The sequence below is a fragment of the Myotis yumanensis genome, unplaced genomic scaffold, assembly GCF_028538775.1.
Source record: "Myotis yumanensis isolate MYYU_CA2020_CCGP unplaced genomic scaffold, mMyoYum1.0.hap1 SCAF_2, whole genome shotgun sequence".
NCBI lineage: Eukaryota > Metazoa > Chordata > Mammalia > Chiroptera > Vespertilionidae > Myotis > Myotis yumanensis.
Window position 1 is genome coordinate 16,155,398 of NW_027223753.1, and position 26,809 is coordinate 16,182,206.

The 26,809-nt window shown below is 56.0% G+C and overlaps 2 protein-coding genes across 3 annotated transcripts; one reads left to right on the forward strand and one right to left on the reverse strand.

Moving 5' to 3' along the window:
• The first annotated feature begins 1,348 nt into the window (after nt 1–1,348).
• On the forward strand, nt 1,349–19,578 carry EXTL1 (exostosin like glycosyltransferase 1). 2 transcript variants are annotated; one of them, XM_070404410.1, is made up of 11 exons: nt 1,349–2,583; nt 7,599–7,689; nt 7,899–8,090; nt 8,999–9,118; nt 9,642–9,774; nt 9,968–10,074; nt 11,131–11,220; nt 12,032–12,118; nt 12,436–12,596; nt 13,655–13,826; nt 13,992–19,578. In XM_070404410.1, exons 1-11 carry the CDS (start codon nt 1,814–1,816, stop codon nt 14,154–14,156), a joined length of 2,088 nt encoding a protein of 695 aa, XP_070260511.1. In that variant the 5' UTR covers nt 1,349–1,813; the 3' UTR covers nt 14,157–19,578. The 2 variants fall into 2 exon arrangements, with proteins under 2 accessions (XP_070260511.1, XP_070260512.1); XM_070404411.1 differs by having other exon boundaries at nt 7,983–8,090.
• On the reverse strand, nt 17,388–26,196 carry SLC30A2 (solute carrier family 30 member 2). Its single transcript, XM_070404412.1, has 8 exons — nt 26,017–26,196; nt 25,138–25,358; nt 23,844–23,990; nt 23,192–23,345; nt 21,407–21,605; nt 20,385–20,490; nt 18,935–19,069; nt 17,388–18,488 (listed from the first exon to the last, which is right to left on the reverse strand). Exons 1-8 carry the CDS (start codon nt 26,064–26,066, stop codon nt 18,343–18,345), a joined length of 1,158 nt encoding a protein of 385 aa, XP_070260513.1. The 5' UTR covers nt 26,067–26,196; the 3' UTR covers nt 17,388–18,342.
• Between the last annotated feature and the right edge of the window lie 613 nt (nt 26,197–26,809).

The following is a 26,809-nucleotide window of genomic DNA, read 5'->3' on the forward strand; positions in this document are numbered from 1 at the left end:
GAATGAATGTTTCTGGGTATAGAGAGATGAAGCGATGGCATGAGAAGCTAGAGGAGGGCCTGAACCCAGTCGGAGGAGAGTCAGGGAGGCTTCCCTTAGGAAGGGAGCTGATTCCTATAGGGCAAGCTTGTCAAACTCGAAGCCCGCAGGCCAAATGCCTCGTTTATCTGGCCCGTGTTAGCCTTTGAGCTTGACATGCTTGCTGTAGGGTGAGGAGTTAGCCCAGCAAACGGAGGGACGAGTTGCAGGCAGGAGCAGTGAGAGCGTGTGCAAAGGCCTCTCACTACAGAGAGAACCTGACCCAGGCAGTGAATGTCAGTCCATCACTCAGTGACTGACCCTGTAATGCAAAGAGGCCAGATTCCCCCTTTGTTGACCGTCTGGAGGACGTTTTTGGGGGTAATGATAAGAAAAAAATCTGAGATGTTCTAAATTAAAATGACAGTGTCTGGGGAGTTAAAGAAAGAGAACAGTTAGCCAGTAAGAGCTGACTGTGGGCCGGCTCTGACCGGCTGCACCAACCTCAGAATCGGCCCTGCTTCCCCTCCTCCCCTCCCCTCTGTCTGTGGCTAATGTAATCCCTTCAGAGGGCTTATATCTACCTCCACCCTCCACTTGATGCATAAAAAAGGCTTGCAAAACTCGGGATGACTAACATGCCGGGCTATCGTACCCAGACACGCTTCTGGCGCTTTAAACTCCTGCCTCGAAGGGTTGATGTGAGAATTCAGAGACACAGGCTGTGGTAGCTGTGGCAAACCGAGGCTTGGTCCCTGCTGGTTATTTTTAGCAATCAAGGAAACTGGTTTGGAAGGGGTTAAGGGGAGACCCTGCCTCCCAGCCAGGAACGAATCAAGGCTGGCAGGGGAGGAGCCAGGCTGCCACTGGGAGAGAAATCTAGACTGGCCAGATGCTGCCTGGAGAGGGAAGGGAGAAGACACATAGGAAGGGCTGGGGGCCATGGGGCAGAGCCTTGGTGCAGGGTCGCCGGCCTCTGCAAGGTGATAGCTCCAAGCCAGAGGGTGCAGGGTCAGCTTCTAGGGGTTGGAGGAGGAGGGGCTGAGCTGCCTGAGCTGGAGACAGCGGTAGGGTGGGAGGGGACCAGGACCAAGATCCCTCCTGGCCCCCCAGGCAGGGAGCACTGGCTGCACCCAGGCCTTGAACTCAGCTGACCCTGATAGCCCACATGGGGCACAGGGTCTAATTTTAGCTCAGCCACAGGGCCCAGAGCCCAGGAGTGCCGGTCAACTGGCATAGGGGTGGGCAGGGCTGCTCCGGGACTGCTCAGGCGGGTGTGTGTGTGGGGGGGGGGGGGGGTAAGGGGGGAAGGGGGCGGGGAGGTGATTGGGGAGACCAGCCCTGCATCCTGGCCACAAGCTGCCTCTTGTGGGAGCCCTGACAGGTCCCCCATGGCCTGGCAGACAGTCATTTGCATTGAGGGCCAGGTCAGGGGGTTCAGCCAGAAGGGCAGAAGGACACAGCCTAGTAGTCTGGACAGGGGTTGCATCAGCCTGAATAGTGCCTGGGGGCAGGGGGCCCTGCTGGGAGGGCAAAGGCTGGCTCGCTTGTCCAAAGACCAAGGAAGCAGAGTCCTGACCACAGGAACGCAAGGCCAGAAAGCTGGGCCCTTGCTGGCCTCCTCGTGCCTGGGTGCTGACTTGCTATTGGACGCTGCGCAGGCAGCCTGCTCTTGATGAGCCTCAGTCTTCCCATCTGTACAATGAGGGCGCTGAACTAGGTTGATCCCAGCTCCAGCGGCCCACCCTCAGGCCCCTGCTCCTCCGTGTCCCCGGCCCTGGCTGTGGGTGGCCACATGCAGTCGTGGAGAAGGAAGTCCCTTTGGCTGGCACTGTTGGCCTCCTGGCTCCTCGGCCTCCTGGGAATCTTACCCCTTCTCCGCCTGGCGGTACCCACCGGACCTCGGGCGGGGGCCCCCCAAGGCTGGCCCCGCTGGCTGGATGCAGAGCTCCTGCAGAGTTTCTTGCAGCCTGGGGAGCTCCCAGAAGATGCCCCTCAACTTCCTCGAGTCCCCCGTGGTGGCAGCTGCAACTGGGGAGCTTGCTTTGATACCTCGAAGTGCAGGAGTGCTGGCTTCAAGGTGTTCGTGTACCCAGCGGCTGGACCCGTCTCTGAGATGCAGCACAAGATCCTGGCTTCCATCGAGGGATCCCGCTACCACACAGTCAGCCCTACCGAGGCCTGCCTCCACCTCCTCAGCCTGGACGCCCCGGCTGGAGCGTGCAGCCTGGTGCCCCCGACATGGAACGGGGGCCAGAACCATCTGGTCCTGCGGCTCCACCCGGCCTCCTGCTCTGGGACCTTCCAGCTGGGACAGGCAATGGTGGCCGAGGCCAGCCCCACGGCAGACACCTTCAGGCCTGGCTTCGACGTGGCCCTCCCGCTTCTCCCTGAAGCCCACCCGGTTCGAGGCGGAGCTCCTGGCCAGCTGCGGCAGCACAGCCCCCACCCCGGGGCGGCGCTGCTGGCCCTGGCGGAGGAGAGGGGCGGCTGGCGCGTGGCAGGCACCGACTCCTCGGCCTGCCCGTGGGATGGGCACTGTGAGCAGGACCATGGACCGGAACAGTAAGTGGACCTTTCCCTTCGGGGGCTGATGGGAGGGACCTGTAATGGGAGCGAGCCCCGAGGCCGAGGTAGAGGGCAGGAGTGAGATGGGAGAACCAGCTACAGCAGGCGGGAGGCAGGTCAGACGGCAGAGAGCACGACCACCAACATGGCGACTTGCTGCAAGCGGTGTCCCAGTCAGGTTTGGAGTCTCCCTCGGGGATCTTTAAAAACAAAAACCATGAGTCGCTCTTACTCTTTTCATCTTATTCCAATTTAATATTTTATTTGACATAACACTTCTATCGTGTGTGCTCTGTGCTAAGCACTTTCATGAATCGTGATTCTAATAAGATAATACTGATGGCGATTATTGTCTGTGTACCAGCCTCTGAAGCTCAGAGAGGTCAAGTCGTTTGTTTGAAGCCACCCAGCCAGAAAGAGAACAGCCAGCATTTTCATTCAGAATTGCCTTCAGCATTAGAATTCTGAGTTTTAAAGAGGAGTTTATGATCAACCCCGTCAAATGCCTCAGAGCCATGGAGATTAGTCACAGATGGAAGCTGCTCTTATGTCTAATTTTGGGGATTAACCTCTCCAGGAAACAGCCTTTGGTTATAACAAGTATGAACTAGGCTAGACTTGCAGAAGAACTTCCTGCTAGTGAGAGTCCTAATACATATAAGGAGCACCAGAGCCTAAGGGTCGTGGAGGGCTCTTTAGAAACTTCTCTCTACCTGCGCTATTTGGGGTGACATACCTTAGGTCAGTGGTCGGCAAACTGCGGCTTGGCAAACCGCGGCTCGAGAGCCACATGCGGTTCTTTGGCCCCTTGAGTGTGGCTCTTCCACAAAATACCGACTTCTGCGCATGGGCCACGAAGTTTAAATCGCACTGTACATGCGTGCCCGCACGTGGTATTTTGTGGAAGAGCCACACTCAAGGGGCCAAAGAGCCGCATGTGGCTCACGAGCCGCGGTTTGCCGATCATGGCCTTAGGTGATAGAGCAATGAGCCCCTAAACACCCTAACCCCTCTGCACCCCCAGGAAGCCAGCAGGATCCAAAGGCTGGCGGGGCAGGCAAGAATATTTTCATATATAATAGGAATATGTTCATTTTCATATCAGTCCTGAAGTTGTCCAGGGCCCCCAAAGCAGAGGGTTCCCTCTCCTTTGCTCCCTCTCCCAGGCACCTCCCTGTCCTCTCCTGGAACAACATGCGCTATTCTGAGCTCCACTTCCCTCCCAGGAATTGTTCACGTGGCCACACTCCACTTTTGCCTCCGCTTGGGGCTTTTGGGGCTTCTCTCAGCCAAAGGGCACTTGTGGGAATGAATCCCTCCACCTCCTCTAGGGAGCACCCCGGCCGCCAGGGCTAAGAACAGAATTTGCCCCATCAGCTCAGCTCCCACAGCCTTTCTGCCAGGAGCCACCCCTGCAGTTACCTGAAAAGTCAGGGTCCCCCAGGTACCTCCAGCCCAGACGTCACCTTTGGTGACCAGGTTCTCCAGCCACCATGCCCCACGTCACTTTTCTGACTTGGCACTTAGCTACTCTTGCTCACAGAAAGTGCTAGCGGACGTCAGTTGCTGCTGAAGGCAATTGGTTATTGGTGAGTCTGAAAGCTATTGCAGCCTCGACTCTGAGAAACGGCAAGTTAGGAAACTGCACACAGTGGGTAAGTGCTCACTAAATGTTTCCTGATTGATCCAAAATTGGCCAGAACTGGCCAGCGTTTTCTAATCAGTTTTCTAACCCTCTGAATAGCATTTTTGATAAGCTTATTTCCAAGGTATGACGCCTGGGAGGCTCCAATACTGTCCTCTGAATGTCAGGAAGTTCTGTCTTTGGCTTCAGCCCACCTGTAGGCAGCGGGGGTTCTAATCTCTGGGGTAGTTTGAGCCTCAGTTTCCCTGAAGTGCCGGACAGTAGAGGGACAGAGTCACAGAGAGAGGCCTACAGCCATGGGTCAGCCCCTGGAAGGCAGCCTGAATAAACAACCGCCGGCCAGAGAAAGAAGCAACTCACAGTCCCTGCCACTGTCCCACTTTCGCTCGGCTGGCAGGAGCGAGGAGGAGGGGAAGAAGCAGGTATTGGGGAAAGCTTGCTCTGGGCTTGGTGCTGTGGGTAAGTCATGCCCAACCCTCTGATGCACCCTCAAGGGAGGTATTAGTATTCCCATTTCCAGGAACAGGAAACTGAGGCTCAGAGAGGTGGAGGGAGCCAGCCTAGGGCTCCTTGATCCACCACGGCCTCCCTCCTGTTTCTGAGCAGGCGCTTGGCACTGGGATGAAACCCTGCACTGTGGCTCCAAAGCCCGTGTTTTTCCACCTTTGTCCAACAGACTCCTGTTGCTTGGGAATAAGCCTCCACCCGCTGAAATTGTTACTTACTTTATGAATAGGGAATTCATTCACATGGCACAAAATTCCAAAGGCACAAAGGGGTACACAGTAAAAATTCCCTCCTGCCCCGTCTCTGGCCACCCCGCTTTCCTTCCTGGAACCAAACACCGCTGCTCCTCTCGTGTCTTTTCTGAGGTGCTCTGTGTGGGTACAAGCAACATGTGTCCATGCTCTGCCTGTTTTTTATTTATTTACAAGTTCAATGCAGGTTTTAAAGTCCCCTGGGCACAGGGAGTGCAGTGCCCAGGGCCCATGATACTTTGGGAGCCTGTGAAATTTTTTTCATTTTTTTATTTTTCAAAATCAGGAGAAAATGAACTTGAGGGCATCTGAAAGTAGGCAGAGCCACACTGACTCCAGCCTTGGGCACTAAAGCCCAGAGACCGTGACAAGCACTTACATGGTCACAGAACCCTAAGACTTAATTGGCAGTTACCACGATGATCCTTCCATAACACACACACACACACACACACACACACACACACACACACGCTCATCTCGCCTCTGCTTGTTTACCTCTATTGATGAGGAACTCACCACCTCCCAAGGCCACCCACTACTGGCTATTCACAACCAGCTCGGTTACTAGAATTTGTGTTGAAACTGACTTTTCAGACATTGGACCCATTGGTCCCGGGTCTAGCCTTATGGCACACTGAGAACTCATTCATTTAGCACCTCCTGAGTGCCCACTCTCTGCCAGGCACTCTGCTAGGTCCTGGAGATACTGAGATGAGGGAGGCACAGCCCTCTCCTCACGTAGTTCGGTCTTGTAGGAGAGATAGACAAGCCACTGGTTAAAACACATTGCTATGCGGAGAGAAGCTATGCAAGCTGCCTGCCTGGCTCCTGTACTTCAGAGCTATGTGACCTCTGTGGGCCTCAGTTTCCTCATCTGTAAAATGGGATACTAACATCACAGACCTACCATCTCATAGGGTTGCTGTGAGAATGAACTGAGATAATGAAGGTAAAGCACCAAGCATGTGCTCAATAAAGGTTAGCTTGGCTTATTACTACTCCAGTGCACACGGAGGCTGTGAGGCAGAGAGGAGGGAGCCACCTCTAGAGGGATCAGGAAGGCTTCCTAGAAGAGGTGAGGTCTGAGCTTAGATATTAAGATCAAGTAGGATTCCTTGGGCTGCCAGGCAGTGGAGGGGTGCTCCAGGCTGAGGGAGAAGGACATGCAGAGAGGGAACTGCTGAGGCTAATGAGGGTTGAGGGGTGTAGTTCATTCAGCAGGCTCTTTGTTTCTGGGTCCTCTGAAGCCTTGACCTCAGGCATTTTCAATCCCTTAAGGCAGCGTTCTCAACCTGTGGGGATCGCAACCCCTTTGGGGGTCGAACGACCTTTTCACAGGGTTTGCCTAAGACCATCAGAAAACACATATATAATTACATATTGTTTTTGTGATTAATCACTATGCTTTAATTATGTTCAATTTGTAACAATGAAATTGGGAGTTACCACAACATGAGGAACTGTATTAAAGGGTGGCAGCATTAGGAAGGTTGAGAACCACTGCCTTAAGGCTTCATTGGGGGGTGGGAAGGTGGCTATAGCTGTCTGGTGCTGCCCCTTTTAATGAGGTGGAGGGTGTTCTGTTGTTTAACTTGTGGCTTCTTCCAGGGAAAGCCTGGCGGACACCTTAGCACTGGAGGGAGAGGGCTGGGGTCTCTGGGAGACCCCCAGCAGCAGCTCTGAGTAGTTCAAACAACCAGGGCCCAGAGTTAGCACCTTGATTCTAGTTCCAGCTCTGCCCAACTCTCACTGAGACCCCGAGCTCCTCTGAGTCTGAGACTCAGTCTCCCCATCTGTTCAATGAGAGTTGGTGAATGGACTAAGACTCCCAGCACTGCTTCTTGCAGGCTCAGACTCAGGACCAGCTAGGCTGGAGCGGAGGAGGATCCTGGGACCTCTGGGCCCGAGCCATCCGTCCTACTCTGAGCAGGCCTGTGCGCCCGAGCCCTGCCTGCCTGCCGCCCCTTCCCTCCCAGCAGCTAGGTCGTGGGCACTTCCCTGGGTGGGCTGTGGCCGCCCCCTGCCCCACAGGCACACACAGCCTGAGTGTGGCCCTGGAGCTGGGGGAGGAGGTGGGAGGAACAGAGGAGGCCTGTCCTCTGGGCGAGAAGGCCTCTGGCAGCAGCTTCCTGTGTGGTTCCAGGCTGGGGGCCCAGCCCACCTCGGGACAGAGGAGCCTTTCATGGGGCTGGTTCTCAGGAAGGGGGGGCAGTATGGGAGCCACTCAGGTGAGGGCTGCCTGAGAGTCTGTGCGGAGCAGAGCCATGGGAGGGCTAACACATGTATGTCCAAGTCAGACTAGGCCTTGGAAAGTCAGGCACCACTGCCTCCCATTTTGCAAATGAGAAAACTGAGGCCCAGAGAAGAGAAGGCAGGTGACTAAGACCAGCAAGGGCAGAGGCGGAGCTAGAACCCTGGGCTTCAGGTGTGGGTGAGGGGTGAGTGTGTCCCTGGTGAGTGTGCGTCAGTGTGTAGCTGAGTGTTTGTTCGCCTCTGAGAGCATGTGTTTGTTCAGGTGAATTTGGGAGTGTTGGTGTGGGGCTGGGTGTCCTGAGGGAGCCAGGTGGGGGAAGGGCAGTTGTCTCAGGCCTCCTGTGCCTCCTTAGGACCCACCCTGGGGCAGCGCTGCCCAATGCCACCTTCTGCCTCATCCCCGGCCGCCATGCTGATGCCTTGCGCTTCCTCCAAGCCCTGCAGGTACAGCCCCAACTTGAGCATTCCCCATCTCTTCCCCCCACACTCCTGAGCCGCCTGGGTCTCTGGGCCCCGGGCCAATGGTAGGAGAGGTGAGCTGCTCTTTACTCTGGGGCTCAGGTGTGCCTGTGTCCATAGTCACCTCACCCTCTGCACAGCACCCACACTCCCCAAAAAACACTTTTCTCCTCTTTGCTTCTTGCCCCCAATAGCAGCAGCTGCTGACTTGGAACTGGGAGGTGAGTGAGGGTGTGCAGGGTGGGGCTGGGCCCGCCAGTGACACCCCTGCCCCCCAGGCTGGCTGCGTCCCTGTGCTTCTCAGCCCTCGCTGGGAGCTGCCCTTCTCGGAGGTCATCGACTGGACCAAGGCGGCCATTGTAGCAGACGAGAGGCTCCCACTGCAGGTAGCTGAGGGCCCTGCCCATGGGGTGGGGACCGGGCCCCGGACATGGGAGGGACTCCAGGATCCCAGCCCCCAGGCTAGCCTCCGTCCTCATCTAATGTGATATACTGATGATCCCTCTTCCCCCCCCCCCACCCCCACCCCATCAAGCCTCTGGGATTCCATAGGATCAGAAGGAGGCAGACTCCTGAGGGTTCTGAGAGCAAGTCCTGAGCCACTGTCTGCCTCAGTTTCCCCATATGTACAATGGGATAAGTTAGACCAGGTGATTTCCATGGGCTCAGCCCCACTGGTCCATGACTATTTAAATACCCAATTTAAGGGAAGACCGCATGCATGCACACACATACACATACACACACACACACACACACACACACTCTCACACACACACATCAGAATTGGAGCGCCTCCATGTGGCTTTGGGTGGCAAAGGAAAGACAGAGACTTTTCCATCGGGTGAAGCTAATTTTGCCCAGCTCTGAAAAACACGTGTGAGCCTTGAATCTGCTGAGACGTGAGAATGGTGTAGAGAGTTAATAACATCTACTCTTCACGGAGCTTCTGCTTTGTGCTGAGCACCTAATATGTGCTGATTTAATCCTCACAACCACCCTATGAGGCAGGTACAGTTATCCTCCCCACTTTATAGATGAGGAAATAGACTCCAAGAGGTTAAGTAACGTGTCCACCGTCAGTTACTAAATGGCATGTACACTCAGCTCTCTGTGACCCTTGAACTCCGTATGCTGTTACCAGGGACTTGACCACGGGTGGCCGTGGCTAACGGGAGACCCACGGAGAGTGGGCTCTGGTTCCCAGACCTCCACCCCAGGCTGTCCCCACCCGAGGGTCAGTCAGGGCCTGACAAGGCTGCGTGCCTGCTCCTTTGCTCCCTCTGTGGCCCAGGTACTGGCTGCCCTCCGGGAGATGCCCCCCACACGGGTCCTCGCCCTGCGTCAGCAGACCCAGTTTCTGTGGGACACCTACTTCTCCTCAGTGGAGAAGGTCATCCGTACCACTCTGGAGGTAAGGGGGACTCCCCTGGTGGGGGCTCCTGCCTCACCCCTCTCCGGGCACCTCCTCTGCCTTGTCCGGGCTTCCCCCTTAAAGACGCTCCTGGGATGAAGCTGGGACTGGAGCTCTCGGATACGTTCCTTCCCCGATGTTGGCCTCAGTCTCCCCATCTGTACAGGGACAGCTGTGGCATGTACCAACTCCAGCTGATAGGTCCTGGCTGCCGGGTGCTGTGTTGGGAGGGGTTCTGGGGCTGGAGAGAATGGCAGGAGCTGTTAGTGATGTCGGTCATGGGTGAGGAAGGAGAGGGAGGCAAACTCGCCGACATCTGCCAACTGTGGACACCATCCCCGAGAGCCCCCTACCCTGGACCTCTGCATCTGAACCCACCTGTCCCCAGGGATCAGGTGATGCAACTGCCAGCCCCACCCTCAGCCTTACGGGGGAGGAGAGGGAAGGCCAGGTCCTCACTTCTTCAGACCCGGCCCCTGCCACCCTGGCCACGCCCTCTGCAGAGCCTGCGTTCATTCTGCAGATCATTCAGGACCGGATCCTCGGAGCATCCGCTCACCCATCGCTGTTGTGGAACAGCCCCCCAGGGGCACTCCTGGCCCTGCCCGCGTTCTCCACGAGTCCCCGGGACTTCCCCTTCTATCACCTACAGCAGGGTAGGTCCTCGGGGCGGGACAACCTGAAGCCCCGTCATCAACTCTCCCCCAGTTCCTCCCAGTCTCAACCACAGAGCCCCACCAGGGCCCTCCCCAGGTCCCCAGCATCTCCTGGCTCCCAGGGTCCCCAACCCAGGTCACTCTCCAGGGCATTCTGTGCCCGCCCACCCTAATAGCCTGTGTCCTTCCCCAGGCTCTCGCCCTGCAGGCAGGTTCAGCGCCCTCATCTGGGTGGGGGCCGCAGGCCAGCCCCCCCTGAAGCTCATCCAGGCAGTGGCAGGCTCCCAGCACTGTGCCCAGGTCTGCCCCCTTGCCAGCTGGGGTCCTGGGATCCAGGGTGGGGGGAAAGGGCAGGGCCCTTGAGGATACCTAGACCCCAAAGATAACCACCATTTTGGGGAAAGGAGGCACGGGGAGGACTTTCAAGTGCCCTTGCTGCCTTTTTCTGTACGTCCCAAGTTTCTTTCTTTCTTTTTTTAGTTTTTATTGATTTTTAGAGAGAGAAGAAGGGAGGGAGAGACAGAAACATCAATGATGAGAGAGAATCATCGATCAATGGGCTGCCTCCTGTACCCCTCCCCCCTACTGGGGATCAAGCTCACAACCTGAGCATGTACCCTGATGGGGATTCAAACTGACCTTTTGGTTCATGGGTCGACGCTCAACCACTGAGCCACACCGCCAGGCAAGTCCCAGGTCTCTTACACTTCCCCCCGCTCCACCTTCTTTTCTACCTCCCCATGGAAATTGATGACTTTATCTAAAAAGAGGTGCCTCTTGAGGAGGCTGGAGAAATAAACACACCTGCGTTCACTCATTTATTCACCCAGCAGTCACTTTCTGAGCACCAGGCCCTGGACTTGATGCTGAGGATACAGAGAAAAAGCAGGAAAGGGTTCTGCCCTGAGGTTCCGATTCACTTAGCATTTCCTAGTACACACACTGTCAAATGTCACTTCCAGAGAAGCCAGATAAACTCCCTAGAGTACTTGCAGAGCAGGGAAGCCGTGAGCTCAGCCAGGGCAGATGGAGTGGCAACAAAGAGGGGACAGTGAGCTGGGCTGGGAATGATAATGGAGCAGGACAATGAAAATCTTTGAGAAGATGGGGGTGGGAATGGGGTCAGGACCCCGGCCAGGGGCTACCACCGCCTGAGTTCTAAAGCCACAGGCAGCATCCTCCATGTCACTGGAATTCCTGCCCTCCAGAAGCCCAGAGGCAAGAACAGGGCAGTAATGACAAGACCTTGGCTGCAACTAAGCTCTTCCCAAACTCACATATTCCTTCCATCCTGAGAAAGGTGGCTCCTGGGACCTTACTGCCCCGGACTTCAGTAACACCCCCCTTTCCGCCTAGATCTTGGTTCTCTGGAGCAATGACAAGCCACCCCCACCCAGTTGGCCTGAGACAGCAGTGCCCTTGCTAGTCATCGAGGGGCACAGGAAGGTACAGGATGGGGAGGGGCACGGGGGAGGTGGGCTCACCCAGCAGGAAGGCTGGGAACTGGGGGAGGCTGGACTTCATGTTGGGCCTGAAGAAATCAGACAGGAGGTTTTGGCTACAGACCTAACAGGCATGATTCTCTTCCATCCCTGGCCTTGTGAATTGTGCTTCCAGAGAATTGGGGTTTTATGAGTTGGGAGTATGCTGGATGTTTCAGATGGGGGATAGAGAAGCCTGGGGTCCTGAGGAAACAGCCAGATGGCAGCAAATGGGCCAGAGCGAGTGAACCTGGGATGGTCTGAGTCACCTGCTTGCCGTGTGGTTCTGGGCAAGTCCCTTCATCTCTGGACCTGTTTCTTTTTCTTTTTCTTTTTTTAATATATTTTATTGATTTTTTACAGAGAGGAAGGGAGAGAGATAGAGAGTTAGAAACATCGATGAGAGAGAAACATCAATCAGCCTCCTGCACACATCCCACTGGGGATGTGCCCGCAACCAAGGTACATGCCCTTGACCGGAATCGAACCTGGGACCTTTCAGTTCACAGGCCGACACTCTATCCACTGAGCCAAACTAGTCACGGCTCTGGACCTGTTTCTTTCAAACAAAGGAGGTTTGACAACCCCCGGAGTTGAGGCCAGCCTCCAGAGACAAGGGAGGAATCCTGAGATGTCCAAACTGAAAGGGCCCCAGACACCACTGTCCCCAAAGAGGAAACTGAACTCCAGAGGTGGAAGGAGTCTTGGGTCCCAATGCTGCGCAGGCTTGTTTTCACTGCCCGTCCTTCACTCCCCCGCCCACCCGGCCCCTGCAGGTCAGCGACCGCTTCCTCCCGCACAGTGCCATCAGCACCGACGCCATCCTCAGCCTTGATGCCCACAGCAGCCTTTCCACCAGCGAGGTGAGGACTGGGCCCCAGAGGAGCCCAGTGTGGGTGGGGACGGAGCCAGAGGGCCCTGGTGGCTCCTCGGATTCCCTGATCAGGGAGGCCGAGATGTCAAGAGGCCCAGCCTTTTGCTTTGAAACCACCCCAGCAAGCCACTGGGCCTCCACCTTAGAAACCAAATAGCTTTCCACAGACTCTTTCAAAAACATTATTTTCAGCTCCCAGCTGAAAAATTCCCCTAAGCATCCCGCCCCCACCCCCTGTCAGCCAGGCTGGCTTTGCCTCCATCTCTCTGGATGTTCCTGCTCACGCCTCACTCACCTTTCTCCCAGGTGGACTTTGCTTTCGTGGTGTGGCAGAGCTTCCCGGAGCGGATGGTGGGCTTTCTGACATGGAGCCACTTCTGGGATGAGGCCCAGGGGCGCTGGGGCTATACCGCTGAGAGGGCCAACGAATTCTCCATGGTCCTCACCTCGGCGGCCTTCTACCACAGGTACAGGCGGTAGCCCAGGCACCGGGATCAGAGGCTCTTTACACCTCTGCAGCGGGGCATGGGAGTGAACACAGCAGTCAGCCTGGAGCCCAGGGATCCAGGTTCAAGGGCCCAGATTTGCCATGTCCCAGCTGCGTGATGGGCGAGTCTCTTCACATCTCTCTCTTTTTAAAATATATTTTTATTGATTTCAGATAGGAAGGGAGAGGGAGAGAGAGAGAAACATCAGTGATGAGAGAGCATCATGGATCGCCTGCCTCCTGCACACCCCCCTCTGGGGATCGAGTTCGAAACCCAGGCATGTGCCCTTGACTGGAACCAAACCCAGGACCCTTCAGTCCGCAGGCTGACGCTCTATCCACTGAGCCAAACGGGCAAGGGTCCCCTCACTTCTCTTGAGGTTCAGCTTTCTCATCTCTATAATGTATTCACCTCACAGGGCTGCTGTGATAACCACATGATAAAAGAAATTTTAATAAATTTTTTACCAAGTGTGTGATGAGCTGGGTAACTGCACTGGCACCCAGTCTGGGGCAGGGACTGAACTCCGAAGGGCTTCTTTAGAGGAGTTCCTGGCACGTGTTTAAACCAAACATGGAACATCTTGCGGGGGATTCTCAGGAAGTGAATACTCCTAATGTCTGTAGGGCCGGTAGGTCCCGGGAGCGTGGGAGGGCTCATCTGGAGCCGCCTCAGCCTAGTTAGTCCACATCCTTCCAGAAGCTGGCTTTGGGCTGCCATGTTTGATGGCCTTGGAATTAGCTGACCCGCCCCAATTTGGCTGAGTTCATTCCTGGGGTGGGGGCCCAGGGAGCTGGGAGGGAGGGGCAGGAACTACGTACACCACTGGCTGCAGACCAGCCACAGAGCACGGAACAGTGGAGAGCGGCTGGTACTGGGGGCGGGGCCCTCTGCAGGGGCCAGGGCTCGGGGAAGGGAGCGGGGCTTTAGCCAGAGGCTGGGAGACTGGGGTCAAAGGGAGAGTGACGTCAGGACGGGGAACACAGAATCGGGGCGGTGGCCTCTCCAGCCTCTCCCTGCCTCCCCCCCGCGCCCAGGTACTACCACACCCTCTTCACCCACTCCCTGCCCATGGCTCTAAGGCGCCTGGCGGAGGCCGCACCCCCCTGTGTGGACGTCCTGATGAACTTCCTGGTGGCAGCAGCCACCAAGCTGCCCCCCATCAAGGTGCCCTATCGGAGGCGGCACGAGGACGCCAGCCCACCGCGGGTGAGGATGGAGGGGGCCGGTCGGCACCGGGGGGAGACGGGAGGGAGGGCTCCCTCTCACCGGCCAACACGAACTCTTTCTGCTGCGGGGTGCGGGGTGCGGGGTGCGGAGGGGAGGCTGGGTCCGGGACGGGAAACTCCGACGCATTTCTCCTCCCCATCTTAGGTGCCTGGGGACCTGGGGCCCGCAGCCCGGGACTGCATCGACCGGGTGGCGGCGGGGTTCGGCCACATGCCCCTGGTGTCCTCTCGCCTCCGTCTGGACCCAGTGCTCTTTAAGGACCCGGTGTCGGTGCAGCGCAAGAAGTACCGGGGCCTGGAGAAGCCCTAAGGAGGGCGCACCCGACCCGCCCTGACCACCCCGAACGCGGAGTCCGCTTGGAGGGGGCGGCTCGGCTCAGGTGTCCCCGCCCTGGAGACATCCAGGGACCCAATCAGGGCGCCCAGTGGCCAAACGTCAGCCCCCGATTGGCCTATCATAGAGCCGGGGGCGGGACCTCGGCCCACCCTCCAGCCGGCAGCCAGGTTCTGCTCCCAGGTGCAAGGCTTTAGCGCCTTTGCCCGGCAGGCTCCTCTGCCGAGCTGACGTCTTGTCTTCAAATCCTCGCCTCCCCCGGGGTTTGCCCGACCCCCATCCCCTCTCCGGATGGGTTGGTCTCCTCTGCGCGTTCACAGCCCGGTGTTCCTTGCCGCGTACACCGCCAGCCCCTGGACGGTCTGGACGCCGCGGTCGTGTCCTCCTCTCTCTGGCCTTGCAGGTAGCGCTGCGAATATTTGACGAACAGGTAACTGGAAGAGACATCAATTGCGGGCCTGCCCTGTGAGGACGGTGCCGGGAGTGTGGACAGGATGTGCCGAGTGAGAAGACGAAACTCCGACCCCGTCCCTGTGGTGCCTCGTCCGGCGGGAAGGCCGCTACCCGCAGACGCCGGGGTTGCCAGGCGCAATCCTCGCGTCCAAGCGATGGAGCAAAGAGGCGCCGGGAAGCCAGTTTCTGGGCTTCTTTCTCGACCGGCGGAGCGAATGGGGAGGGGAAGAAAGGGACGAGAACGCAGGCGATCCGGCCCGGCCGGCCCGGGACCCTCGGCTGGAGCTCGGCCGTCGCCCTGCATTACCAGCCCGGACCACTAGAGGTCAGCGCCGCTCCGCGCTCCCTCCTCCGGGAAAGGGAATGTAGTTCTCAGCACCCGTCTGGTCGGAGAGCGAGCCCGGGCACTAGGCGGCTTGGGGGTGCGCAGCCCGAAGTCTGAACACTCAGGGAGGGGGACTAGCTGGAAGAGTGAGCCTACGCTTTGGCCCACACACTTAGGACTGAGCAGGGCCATCTCTAGGGGAAGCAGAAACTGGAGTGCCTGTAGGTGAACGTGCAGCGGGGAGGGGACGCTGAGTTCTCCGGGATTCATCCACCTGCAACAGGAATTACCGCTTCCGAAATATAGCGCCTGTCCTTGCCCCCTCAAGCCAGGCTATAAATACCCCTGCAGCAGCTGCACGAGGGAGGAGCCTGGGAGGGGGGCGGCTCTAGAGGGGTGGGGGCAGTGGGTCCAGCCCAGGTCCAGGGTGTCAGGTGTTTTTCTGCTTTGATGGCCTCGCCGCTTTGGAAACTCCCGTGACTAGCTCGCAGGCCAGAACATGCTGTCCCCCGGGGCCTCTCCAAGGCTTCCCAGCCCCACCCTCCAGCCTGAACTCTGCTCCCTGGGGCCAGTCACAGCTGGGGGTGCTGAGAAGGCTCTCCCTTGGAAGGCATGGGGCTGCTAGATTCTTGAGGTGGAGGGGGAACTGGGAGTGAGGCAGCCTGGCCCAGGATCAAGATCAGCTGGGAGTGGGAGAGGGCGCACACAGCTGCAGCCCAGGCAGCCTTCCCAGGGTGGAGGGCTCGGAGTGCCAGGCCAGCCAGGGGAAAGAGTCACCTTTCTCCACCCCAATCACAGCTGCGGCAACCAAAACACTGAACTGCCTTGGCATAGCTTGCCCGTGGGGAGGGCACCGCAAGGCCCAAGGACTCACACTGTAACAACATGCAGCTCAGAGCAGGTCCCCAGCCCCTGCTGTAGGGGGAGGCCTAGGGGAATGAGGCAGAAACCCCAGACCTGCCTCACACTGGCTGTGTGACTTAAGGCAAGTGACTCAACCTCTCTGAGTTTTCTCATCTGTAAAAATGAGGAATCCTGCCCAGCCGGAGTGGCTCAGTGGTTGAGTGTCGACCAATGAACCAGGAGGTCTCGGTTCGATTCCCAGTCAGGACACATGCCCAGGTTGTGGGCTTGATCCCCTGTGTGGGGTGTGCAGGAGGCAGCTGATCAATGATTCTCTCTCATCATTGATGTTTCTATCTCTCCCTCTCTGAAATCAATGAAAACATTTAAAAAATATATAAAATAAAAAATGGAGCATCGCAATGACTGTCTTGAGAGGGGTGTAAGGACTTGCCATAGAGCAAAGCTCAGGATCCAGGTTCCTGGGGCTGTGGCTGAGAGGGAAGGGGGTTTGGATTCCCCAGAGGCCAGGTCCTCCCACCCCTAATTCCAAACCAACACAAAGTGACTCCCCGCTGATTTCAAGGGCAGAAGAACCCACTGGCCTAGGTCACGGGCAACCCTGGATGCCAGTGCTGGAAAGGCACAAAGATGTCATTTCACAGATGAAAGAGGCTCAGAGAGAACGTGAGTGACCCGCCTCCCCGCCACACACATACACACCCTCCTGCCATGGTCAGGACAGAGTCAAGACAAACTCAGTGCTGCCCCTGGGGAGGCTGAGAAGCCCCCCTCCCTGCCCCCCTCTCCTCACCCAGGCAGCCTCAGGCTGCATCTTTCCAGGGTAAAGATCAAAGTAACCCTTCACTGACCAGGTGCCTCGCAGACTCTGGCTCCAGTCCCACAGCCTGTGAAGTAGGGGTTAACATTCTCAGAGAATCAGAGGCTCAGCCAGGCTGACTTGCCTAAGGGCGCTGGCTGGCTATGGCAGATAGACCACTAGACCAGGGCACGCTGCCTTCTCTGTGAGCCTGGGGACAGGTCCCCCTTCATCTTCTAAACGCAGCCACCCCCGAAGTCAGAAACCTTCACACACTCCAGGAGGCCATCGTCTCCTGTCCTGTCCCAATTGTTCAGCCGCTCTGTCCTCCATCCCCAAGTTCAGAGTATGTCATGTCACAGAGGAAACAGCGCTGGCCCAAGCAGGTCTGATTTCAGGACACTATCAGGCTGCGAAGTGGCCCAGGAGCTGTGAGGTGGGCAGGGCAGGACCCGGGGTGACATTCCTGCTCCTGCCCCAACTGTGGCCAGGGCATCTTTGTGTTGGCACAGCTTCCTGGGCTGGGGAATAGCAGAGAGGAACCCCGCCAGGTCCTTACCTGGTCAGAAGCCTCCTCCCTTCGGAAAGGGAAACATCTGGCTCACAGCTGAAGTGACTACCACACAGATGGGCCTTGGGTGCCCCGTGGCTCCCCTTCTCAGGGGGACACAGAGGAGAGGGCTGGGGCCTTGTGTTAATGGTGGTGTTGGCAGGGAAACCACCTCAGCTCTTGAGTTTAGCAGAGAAGGATTTCAGAGCCAAGAACGCGAATTTTAAGAGAAAGTTTATTTAGAAACTTACAGAAGGGCCCTTGGAGCTTAGAAAGGCGGAGGAAATGCATGGGGGGGGGGGGGGTGGGGCGAGGTGAGGAAGAAAAGGCTCCTAAGTCCTTCATCTTGAGGGTTTTAAAGGCTGGGAGTTTAGGGGAAGCTCTCAATAGAATATTAATCAGCTTTATGCTGATGCACCAAAATGAGATTTATTCCCCTAACTTCACCTGTCCTTGGATGTGGTTGGTATAAATGGCACTCATTGGTTGTTATCTGTCTTCCTGAGATTTTAGCTCTTTATCCTCTGGTTGGGGAGACACGCAAACCACTTACTCTTAAGCGTCCTTGGCTGGGGGAGATGGGATGTTGTGATTTACTCGGTGGCTGGCTGTAACCTGCTTGGCCATTTCTGTCTCAGTTTCCCTATTCCACTTTTCCTGGCTTACTAGCCTGTCTCGCAACTCTCTAGCCCCCATGGCCTCCTTAAATCACATCATGTTAGAGGCAGAGGGAGAGGGCTCAGCCCCAAGATTTCTTTACGGGTTTCTAAGGCAAAGAAGATGGGAAATGAGGCAGGTAGGCAGGAGGTGCTGCGGCCAGGCTCCCCTCCAGCATCCCTCACTGCCTCTCCCTGAGGCTGGTGGTAAGAGCATTGGCGGAGGAGCAGGCCCAAACCCAGCCCCACCAGGAACTGACCCAGGAGCAGGAGGAGTGGGCTTGTACCTGCTGAGTCCCCATCCTGGGGATGCTATCGTCGGATGGGAGGCAGGGGAGGAGCCCCATTCCTGGAGTGGGCAAGGCTCCTCCGCGCTGAGCATGGAGCTGAGGTCAGAAGAGGGATCTGGTTTATGACACCGCCAGGGTAAACAGAGTCCTGGCTGGGCCTGGGGGACACGAGGCCCCACCATCTGCAGGTCCTGTCCGTGCTCCAGTGGGCACCTGGCCGGGCCGTCAGTCCAAGGGGCCCTGGCACGCCTGACAGTCCTTCATGTCCTCAGAGTAGTCCTCGATCTGGATGGTCATGGTGTGGAAGTTGAACTTCCCCTGTAGGCGGGCGCTGGCTGCCTTCAGCACGGCCTGGGCATCTGTGTTCTGAGCTGGGAGACAAGAGGACACACCAGAAAAACATTTACTCACTCGTGCCCCTTAGAAACAATCGGGAGCCCAACTCTCATGCCCTGCCCACAGCAGAACAGGATCCATGACCATGAACACTAAGATGCCACCCCTGCACCAGATACCCGCCCCCAACCCCAGCCCCAGGTCCCATACCTGCCACATCCCGAAAGAACACGAAGGGCACTGGCTTTTAGGCTTTCCTCTACCCCCCCTCCCCCCACTCCACTCCCCAGCCTCAGTTTCTTCATCTATAAATGGGACTGTGATGATCAAATGAAATAATGCGCACAAAGCACTCCGCATGGGGCCAGGTTCAAAGCATGGGCACCGGCAGCATCTGGGATTGCCTGGACCCGTCAGGGATGCCCAGGCCTCTCTGGCTGCCCCTCCCCCTCCCACCACCCCCAGTGTCCCCACCACTCACCAATGGCGATGTGGACAGACAGCACAGGCTGGGTCACAGTCAGTGCCCAGATGTGCAGGCTGTGCAAGGCTTCCACCCCCTCCACTGACAGCAGCAGGTCCCGCACAGCTGTGAAGTCCACGCCCTTGGGGGTACCTGGGGACAGCAGGGACGGGGCTGAGGGGAACTGCTCCCTTCCACCCATGCTGGTTCCTGCTCCTCCAAGGTCATCTCAAGAAGAGCGCCTCGGCCAGCAGACCCGCTGTTACCCTCACCGTCCATGTGATCTCCATCATATCACCTGTTGTGTTTTCCTCTTAACACTGACATTCTCTTGTTTGTTGGTTTCTCGTCTCTCCCCCTCTAAAATGGAAGCTCCATGCCCTAACCGGTTTGGCTCAGTGGATTGAGCGCCGGCCTACGGACTCAAAGTTCCCGGGTTCGATCCTGGCCAAGGGCATGTGCCTTGGTTGCGGGCACATCCCGGGTGGGGGGCGGGCAGGAGGCAGCTGATCGGTGTTTCTCTCTCATCGATGTTTCTAACTATCTGTCCCTCAGCCTTCCTCTCTGTAAAAAAAAAAAAATCAGTGGAATATATTTAAAAATAAAATAAAATAAAATAAAATGGAAGGTCCATGAAAGCAGGATAGCCTTTATTTTTTATTTACCACCCTATCCTCCCCAGTGTCTAGAACGGTGCCTAGCCCATAGTAGGTGCTCAATAAAAAGAGGTTTTTCTTTTTTCGTGGGAAGCTGCACCTACGTGAGGCATCATCATTGTCACTTTGATCTGGGTCAGTCACTTTTTCTTGGAGGAAAAGCTCTGACCTGCAGCTGGACATTCCTGCTGACCACAAACCAGGATCCAGATGACCCTCCCACACAGAGACCCATGACCCCAAGACCTGGAGCACAAGAAAGCCGGATGAACAGCGTGGTAACTCAGGGCAGACCATTGCCACTCACTACCTAGCACCCCTCCGAATCCAGCCACATCCTCCTGATGCAGGGGCCTCGGAAAAGATGGCCCGGACTGCTTCACATTCTCAGCAGCCTTGTTCAACACTAACCGTCTTTTTCTGAGCCTCAGTCTGTCCCCCTGTGCAATGGGAAGCATGATCCTCAACCCTCTCTCTGCCTGAGGAAGGCAAATTGAGACTGAGGAAGTGTATGGGGAGGGGCGAGAGTGCCAGGGGCTAACCCAGAAACCGCCTGATTAGGCAAGAAGGATGCACCTCAGCAGGGAGGAGGCACCCTGTGCCTAGGGGGAAGGGAAGGCACAGTCCAGGGGACATTTCCAGGAATGGCCACCCTGAGGGCCCAGCTCTGTGCCAAGACCGGCCTAGGGCCCCAGGCTATGCCGGCTCCAGACCCTGGCTCCCCACCAATGTGCTGGGATCCAACCCCCACCGTGGAACTTCCATGAGAGCAGGAGAGCCAAGAGCAAAAAGGGAGCCCCACGCCCGGTTACCTTCCATTAGCACCAGGATCACGTCTCTCAGGATGGTCAAGGTTGTCCCCAGCACCAGGATGGAGAAGATGAAGGTACAGATGGGGTCTACGTACTTGTACTCTGGCTGCAGGAAAAAGGGAAGGCAGAGCTAGGGTTCAACGCCCACACCTCGGTCTCACAGTGCGTAGGGAGGAGGGGCTCTCTCTGTACCAGGGTGGGCATGAGCCTTACCCAGGCCCTGCCTCCCAGTCTATTCCGTACCCGGAAGGACAGGCACGCCAGACCACAGTTCAGATAAGGCATAGTCCCTTCCCACCTCCTGGCCACGGGGCTGAAACATGGACAGATCGGAGTGGAATCTTAGGCACCATCTAGTCCAGTGAGGGCGAACCTTTTGAGCTAGGCGTGTCAGCATTTTGAAAAACCCTAACTTAACTCTGGTGCCGTGTCACATATAGAATTTTTTTGATATTTGCAACCATAGTAAAACAAAGACTTATGTTTTTAATATTTACTTTATATATTTAAATGCCATTTAACAAAGAAAAATCAACCCAAAAAAATGAGTTCGAGTGTCACCTCTGACACGCGTGTCACCTCTGACACGCGTGTCATAGGTTCGCCATCACTGATCTAGTCCATCACCCCTATTTTGTAGCTAGAGAAATTGAGGCTCAATTAGAGCAAGGGACTCACTCTTCATCACACAGCTAGCAAGGGGTGGAGCCAGGCTTCAAACTCAATGCCCAGCCCTTTCCAATACACTGCACTGCCGCTGTGTGATGGGCAATGCCCAGGCTTCGGCAGCACACAGTGCTGGGTTTGAATCTGGCTCCGCCACTTACTAGCCATGTGACGCTGTGCAAGTCACTGAACCTTTCTGAGCTGCAGAAAATACCAGAAGTTAGAGAAATGCTCCTTCCCTCTCCCCACCCTTTTGCCAGGAGCTAGAAAGGGGGCTAGAATCTGGAAAGGGTCCTGTGCAGAGAGCCCCTCCTACCCCACTCCCCAGCCCACTTCCCTCTGTCCCCAGCTCTGACCTTGAAATATAAAATATAGGCTGCCACCAGGACGCCCAAACTCTGCAGCAAGTCTCCGATCACATGGATAAAGGCAGCTCGGACACTGGGGTTCTCCTGCTGCTGGGTGGTGTCTTGGCTGTGCCCTTGGCCGTGGCTGTGTCCGTGCCCTTGGCCGTGGCTGTGTCCGTGGCTAGACTGGTGAAGAGTCAATCCCATTCTACGGAAGTGGAGACAACGCCAAAGGGCTCACTGAGATAGAGGGCAGAGGCTTCAGATCAGCCAGGTAAAGGCTACTCATGAGGGCTGGCTTCCCTGTGGGGCTAAAAGCCCAAAGCCCCAGACTGCATGATCCCTTTGACTACGTGAGGAGCCTGACCCAACCCACGAGGCCTTGGTTCGGAGTGCACAGGAGAGAGGGCTCAACTCCAATGCCAGGCTGAATCTGGGCACAAAGATGCCCAGTGGCACGTCTCAGAGCAGAACACCATGCAGTCATCAGCCCTCCCCCCCTCCTCCCCCCGCTGTGCCACAGACAGGGAAGCGGAGTCGTAGAGGAGTGGCTTGCTCTAGGCCACTGAACAAGGGAGAGAGAACCCAAATAAGACAGACGCGCTACACACCCTGCCTCTCACTGAGACCAACTTCCACCACATCCACTTGAAAAAGAACTTGGACTCTTCCCCAAGGGACATCTGCTCCTACAAGAACTAGACTAACCCCTTCCCACTTCAGGTATGAAGCCTCCCAGGTTATTCACCAACACATGTGGGGTGGGGTGGACTGATGCTGCCCCAGACTTACAGTTCCTGGTGGTCTGGGCCCAGGCCTAAGGCAGAACCCAGGTGTTCCAGATGCTAGAGCTCAGACCGTTAGGAAAATTCTGTTCCTGTAGCCCAAGCAGGTCAAACTTTCGGCCCACAACGAATATTTTTGCAGCCCAGCCAATAAATTGGTATGTAAAAAACTTTTTAATAAAAATTTCGTAACTTGCCCTAACCGGGTAGGCTCAGTGGATAGAGTGTCTGCCTGCGGACTGAAGGGTGCCAGGTTCGATTCCGGTCAAGGGCATGTACCTTGGTTTCGGGCACATCCCCAGTAGGGAGTGTGCGGGAGGCAGCTGATCGATGTTTCTCTCTCATCGATGTTTCTAACTCTCTATCCCTCTCCCTTCCTCTCTGTAAAAAATCAATAAACTATATTAAAAAAAAATTTTGTAACTTAATTTTTACAATATCCTGTTATAAATAATTATTAATAACGAATGAACTACAACGTTCGCTAATGACTGATTACTATAATCGTGTTGCATTCATTTCCTTTATGTGCCTTATGTGCAGGCGCACCGTTTCTCTCCATGAACACTAGCAGCGAATATTTTAGCAGCCGATTGCCACGTCATTACTCTTGGACTGACTTGTTTGGTGTGCGCAACAGGAAATATTTCGCTTTCGGAGAATAAGAAAAATAGATTTATTTGCATTATGCTTAGTAATTTGTGTAGTTATTCAATGTCTGGTAAGTTAATGTTCAAGAAAAAATAATTTTTATTAAAATGTTCTATTATTTTATGTCAACGATTACTCATTTCAGCCCTTGGTATTCAGCATGTCTCTATCGAAATGAACCTACGTTTCTATGAAAAGTGAAGTGTTGTTTTGTTGCAGGCAACATAAACTTAAACCTTGCTTGTTTGGCCCGCGTTAGCCTTTGAGTTTGAACCTCTGTACTGGAGATCCGGCTGCCCTGTTTCCACCAGAAGGCACACAGGTATGCACGTGAGAAACGGGAGGAGGGAGGACTCACATGATGTTCACGGCCACGGCGCAACCCGCTGTTATCAGCATAGTCTTCCCCTCGATCTCGTAGTTCCCAGAGATTAGCCGCTCTGCTGCCAGGTACACCAGCACCCCAGTCACCACCCAGATGGACAGCACAGACAGCAGGGCTCCCAGGATCTCTGAGGAAGAGCCAACCCCAACACCAATCTTAGTGTGGAGCCCGAAGGCTGAGGAGACCCCTGTCCCAAGTCAGGGCCTGGGTCTGCACCTTATCCCACCACTCAAAGGTCTGACAATATCAGAGCTAGAAGGAGTTAAGTCATTTAGCTCAAGACTTTATTTTACATGTAATGAAAACGACTTTTTAAATGTATACCTGTTCAAAGCCTGTATCCTCCAGAAAGCTTTGCTGACCTCTCCTGCACCCCCTGCCCCGCCCGCCCCGCCCCGCCCCGCCCCACCCCGGATTTGTTCTTGAAGTTTGCCCACTTCATTTCATTGGAAGGTGAACTCTCCTTCCCCCAGATTGGGAGTTCCCAGAGGACAGAAGCCAAGTTTGACATTATCCTCCCCCATGAAAGTTGCTCTCCTGGCCTCGCTCAGGGGATCCACCTAAGAAACCATATCTTGACCTGTCACTCTTGCAACCCCAACCCCATTCAGACCAGGGCCCTCACCAGCTCGCTGCCAGCCAAAGTTCATGGTCTTGGTGGCTGGCCGGGAGGACATCCAGAGAGAGAAGAGGCTGATGAGCATGCTGGCAAAGTCAGTGAGCAGATGGGCTGCATCAGTCATGATTGCCAAGCTGTGTGCTAGGTACCCACCTGCAGGGGAGTGATAAGAACGGAGGGTCCTCGTCAGCTCCCCAAGGAGACACTGGGTGGCCTCTTCACCCACTCACTGTATACTCACTGCAAGTACTTTCTCTGAGCCTCAATTTCTACCATCTGTGAAATGGGACTAACAACACCTACTTACAGGGTGAATGTGAAAATCAAGTTCCAATAGGGCCTGGGAAACATAGTAGACATTCAGTAACTGTTCTTTCCTTTCTAGGCACTCAGCCCTTCCCTTAGCTACTAGTTTTGTGTAATCTTGGGCAAACTGCATCACCTAAATGTACCTGTTTCAAGATCTATAAAATCAGGAGACTGCCAGAACCAGTTTGGCTCAGTGGATAGAGCGTCAGCCTGCGGACTCAAGGGTCCCGGGTTCGATTCCGGTCAAGGGCATGTACCTTAGTTGCGGGCACATCCCCAGTGGGGAGCGTGCAGGAGGCAGCTGATCGATGTTTCTCTCTCATTGATGTTTCTGGCTCTCTATCTCTCTCCCTTCCTCTCTGTAAAAAATCAATAAAATATATTTAAAAAAAATAAAAAATAAAATAAAATCAGGAGACTAACAGCACCCATGTGACAGCACAAGGTTGTTTTGAGGGTTGCATGAGATACGTGTATTTAAAAGACTTAACAAAACATAGGAAATATAGTCCATAATAACTATTGGTGTCAGATGGGTTCTAGACTTATCGGAGTGATCACTTTGTAAGATATATAAATGTCTAATTACTAGGTCGTATACCTGAAACTAATATAATATTGTATGTCTATAGTAATTGAAAAATAAAGTTCTTAAAATAAATTAAAAGGAACATAGAGTCTTCAGTCTTCAGCTATGCCCTTGAACAACACAGGTTTGAACTGCAGGGGTCCACTCCTATGTGAAATTTTTTCAATAAATACAATTAGCCCTTCATATCCACGGATTTCCCACCTGTTAATTCAACCACCCCCGTGGAAAACTGTACTTTCACATCCTCAAACACGGTTTCCTAAACATGGTTTTCCACCCCCACTCCACTGTTCAAGTGTCAACTGTATTAATATTGCTGGAACATTCAGGAGAAAAGCCTTTTGGATCATCCAGAGTATCCACGTGCCAATCTCACTTAATTAGCACAAAGGTCCTTACCAACGACTTCCCCAATCATGAACACCAGGCAGATGGCAGAGGCCACATAGAGCTGGCGCCGGGCCCGCTCCTTCTTGGGGTCACCGTGACTGCCAGGACCCTTCTGGGAGTGGCAGTAGTGACTGTTCTCCACGTTCAGCTCAATGGATGGCAAGTCCAGCTCAGGTCGTGACACAGAAATCCAGCCAGCCTCATTCTGCCACAGAGATCCCATGTCAGACCTAGCCAGAGAGGAAAGGGTAGACTCAGCTCTGAGATGGGGACGAGGAGGGCTGACCCCAATCCTCTCTCTCCGAGGGGCCTGGGCATTCCCATGTGTACAATTAGGGGATTAGCTAGGGACACTCCAAGCTCCATAGTCCCCAAGGAGCGACCAGAGGCCCATGTCCGCAGGTGGGTGCTGGGGGAATGACCAGTCCCCAGGAGTCTAAGGGCCGTGGCCCAGATGTTCACTTCTCCCCCATCCCTCCCAGGGCCTGGAGGAGGCCAAGACCTTGGGAAGTGGCCAAGGGGCGGAACCAGGCCAGTCGAGCACGGAGAAGGAACAGAGCTCAGGCCCTGGCAGATGGGCAAACCCCCATCTCGTGCACCTGGGGACACGGGCCCTCCCTGGGCCAGGCTGCCCGGGGCAAAGTTCCTGGAGGTGGGCGGGGCTCTAGGCCAAGCTCTCCGAACCCGGGGCCGTGGTTAGGCTCTGTGCTCGGCCGCCAAGGAGGGCTGGTCCCCGCGCCGCGCTGGGTTTCCCCTCTCCTTCACCTCGCTCCACCCCACCCTGTGTGCACAAACCACCCAGTGCCGCTCAAACCATCCGGGACGGCAAACCAGGAGGAGCGTCTGCAGCTGCTCAGATCCCCACTCCTGCCCAGGCTCTCGCCTTACCGCGCTCCGGACCCGGCGCCCAACAGACGCTGCTTGTCCATGGTCTTCATGCGGCCCCGCGCTGGGGCGGGAAGCGGCGCGCCGACTCCCGCACTGAGACCTGGAAGTTGCGCCCGACGCTGCGCGGGGCGCGCTCACCTGCGGGGAGAGCCCAGCCGGACTCTCGCGTCGCCCCCCGTGCGCCCCTCTCACGCCCGCTCCGCCGCGCTGGGACCGTCCCGCTGCCGCTCCGCTCCGCTGCAGCCCAGCCCCGCGCGCCAGCCCTTTATTCGGCCCTCGCCACCCCGTGTGAAGCGGCCCGCCGTGCGTCGTGTGCAAAAGCCCTCGGGGAAGGGGGATGGGGTGGCCGAGTGCAAAGGATGCCCAGGAGCTGCCGCCCCCTCCCAGCCCTCCCCACCCAGTACCCATCCCCGCGTCCCGGGGACCCGGGGAGCCCGCGTAGCTGGCGACAAAAAGCCGAACCGCCTCTACTGAGTTGGGACTGCGCGACGGCTGCGTGCGCTCTTCCCCGCGGGGCGTGGACAGCCGAGAAGTTCTCGATCTCGGTTCGTAGGAATTAGCTTTGGATCCGGGGAGGGAGGGAATGTGGCTCCTGAGGCTAGAGTTGTGTCTTCGCCTCCGGCGGGAGACGCCTGCGCCTTTGAAACAGGGTTGTTTCTGCCCTCAGGCGGCAGTCACCTGCGGTGGGCTGCGCTCCCCCAGGCTCGGGAGGGGTTCCTGAAGGCCGGAGCTGCCTCCCCTCCGGGTGGGGCAATGGCCCTCCTTAGGACTGATTGGGACTGCCCCACCCATC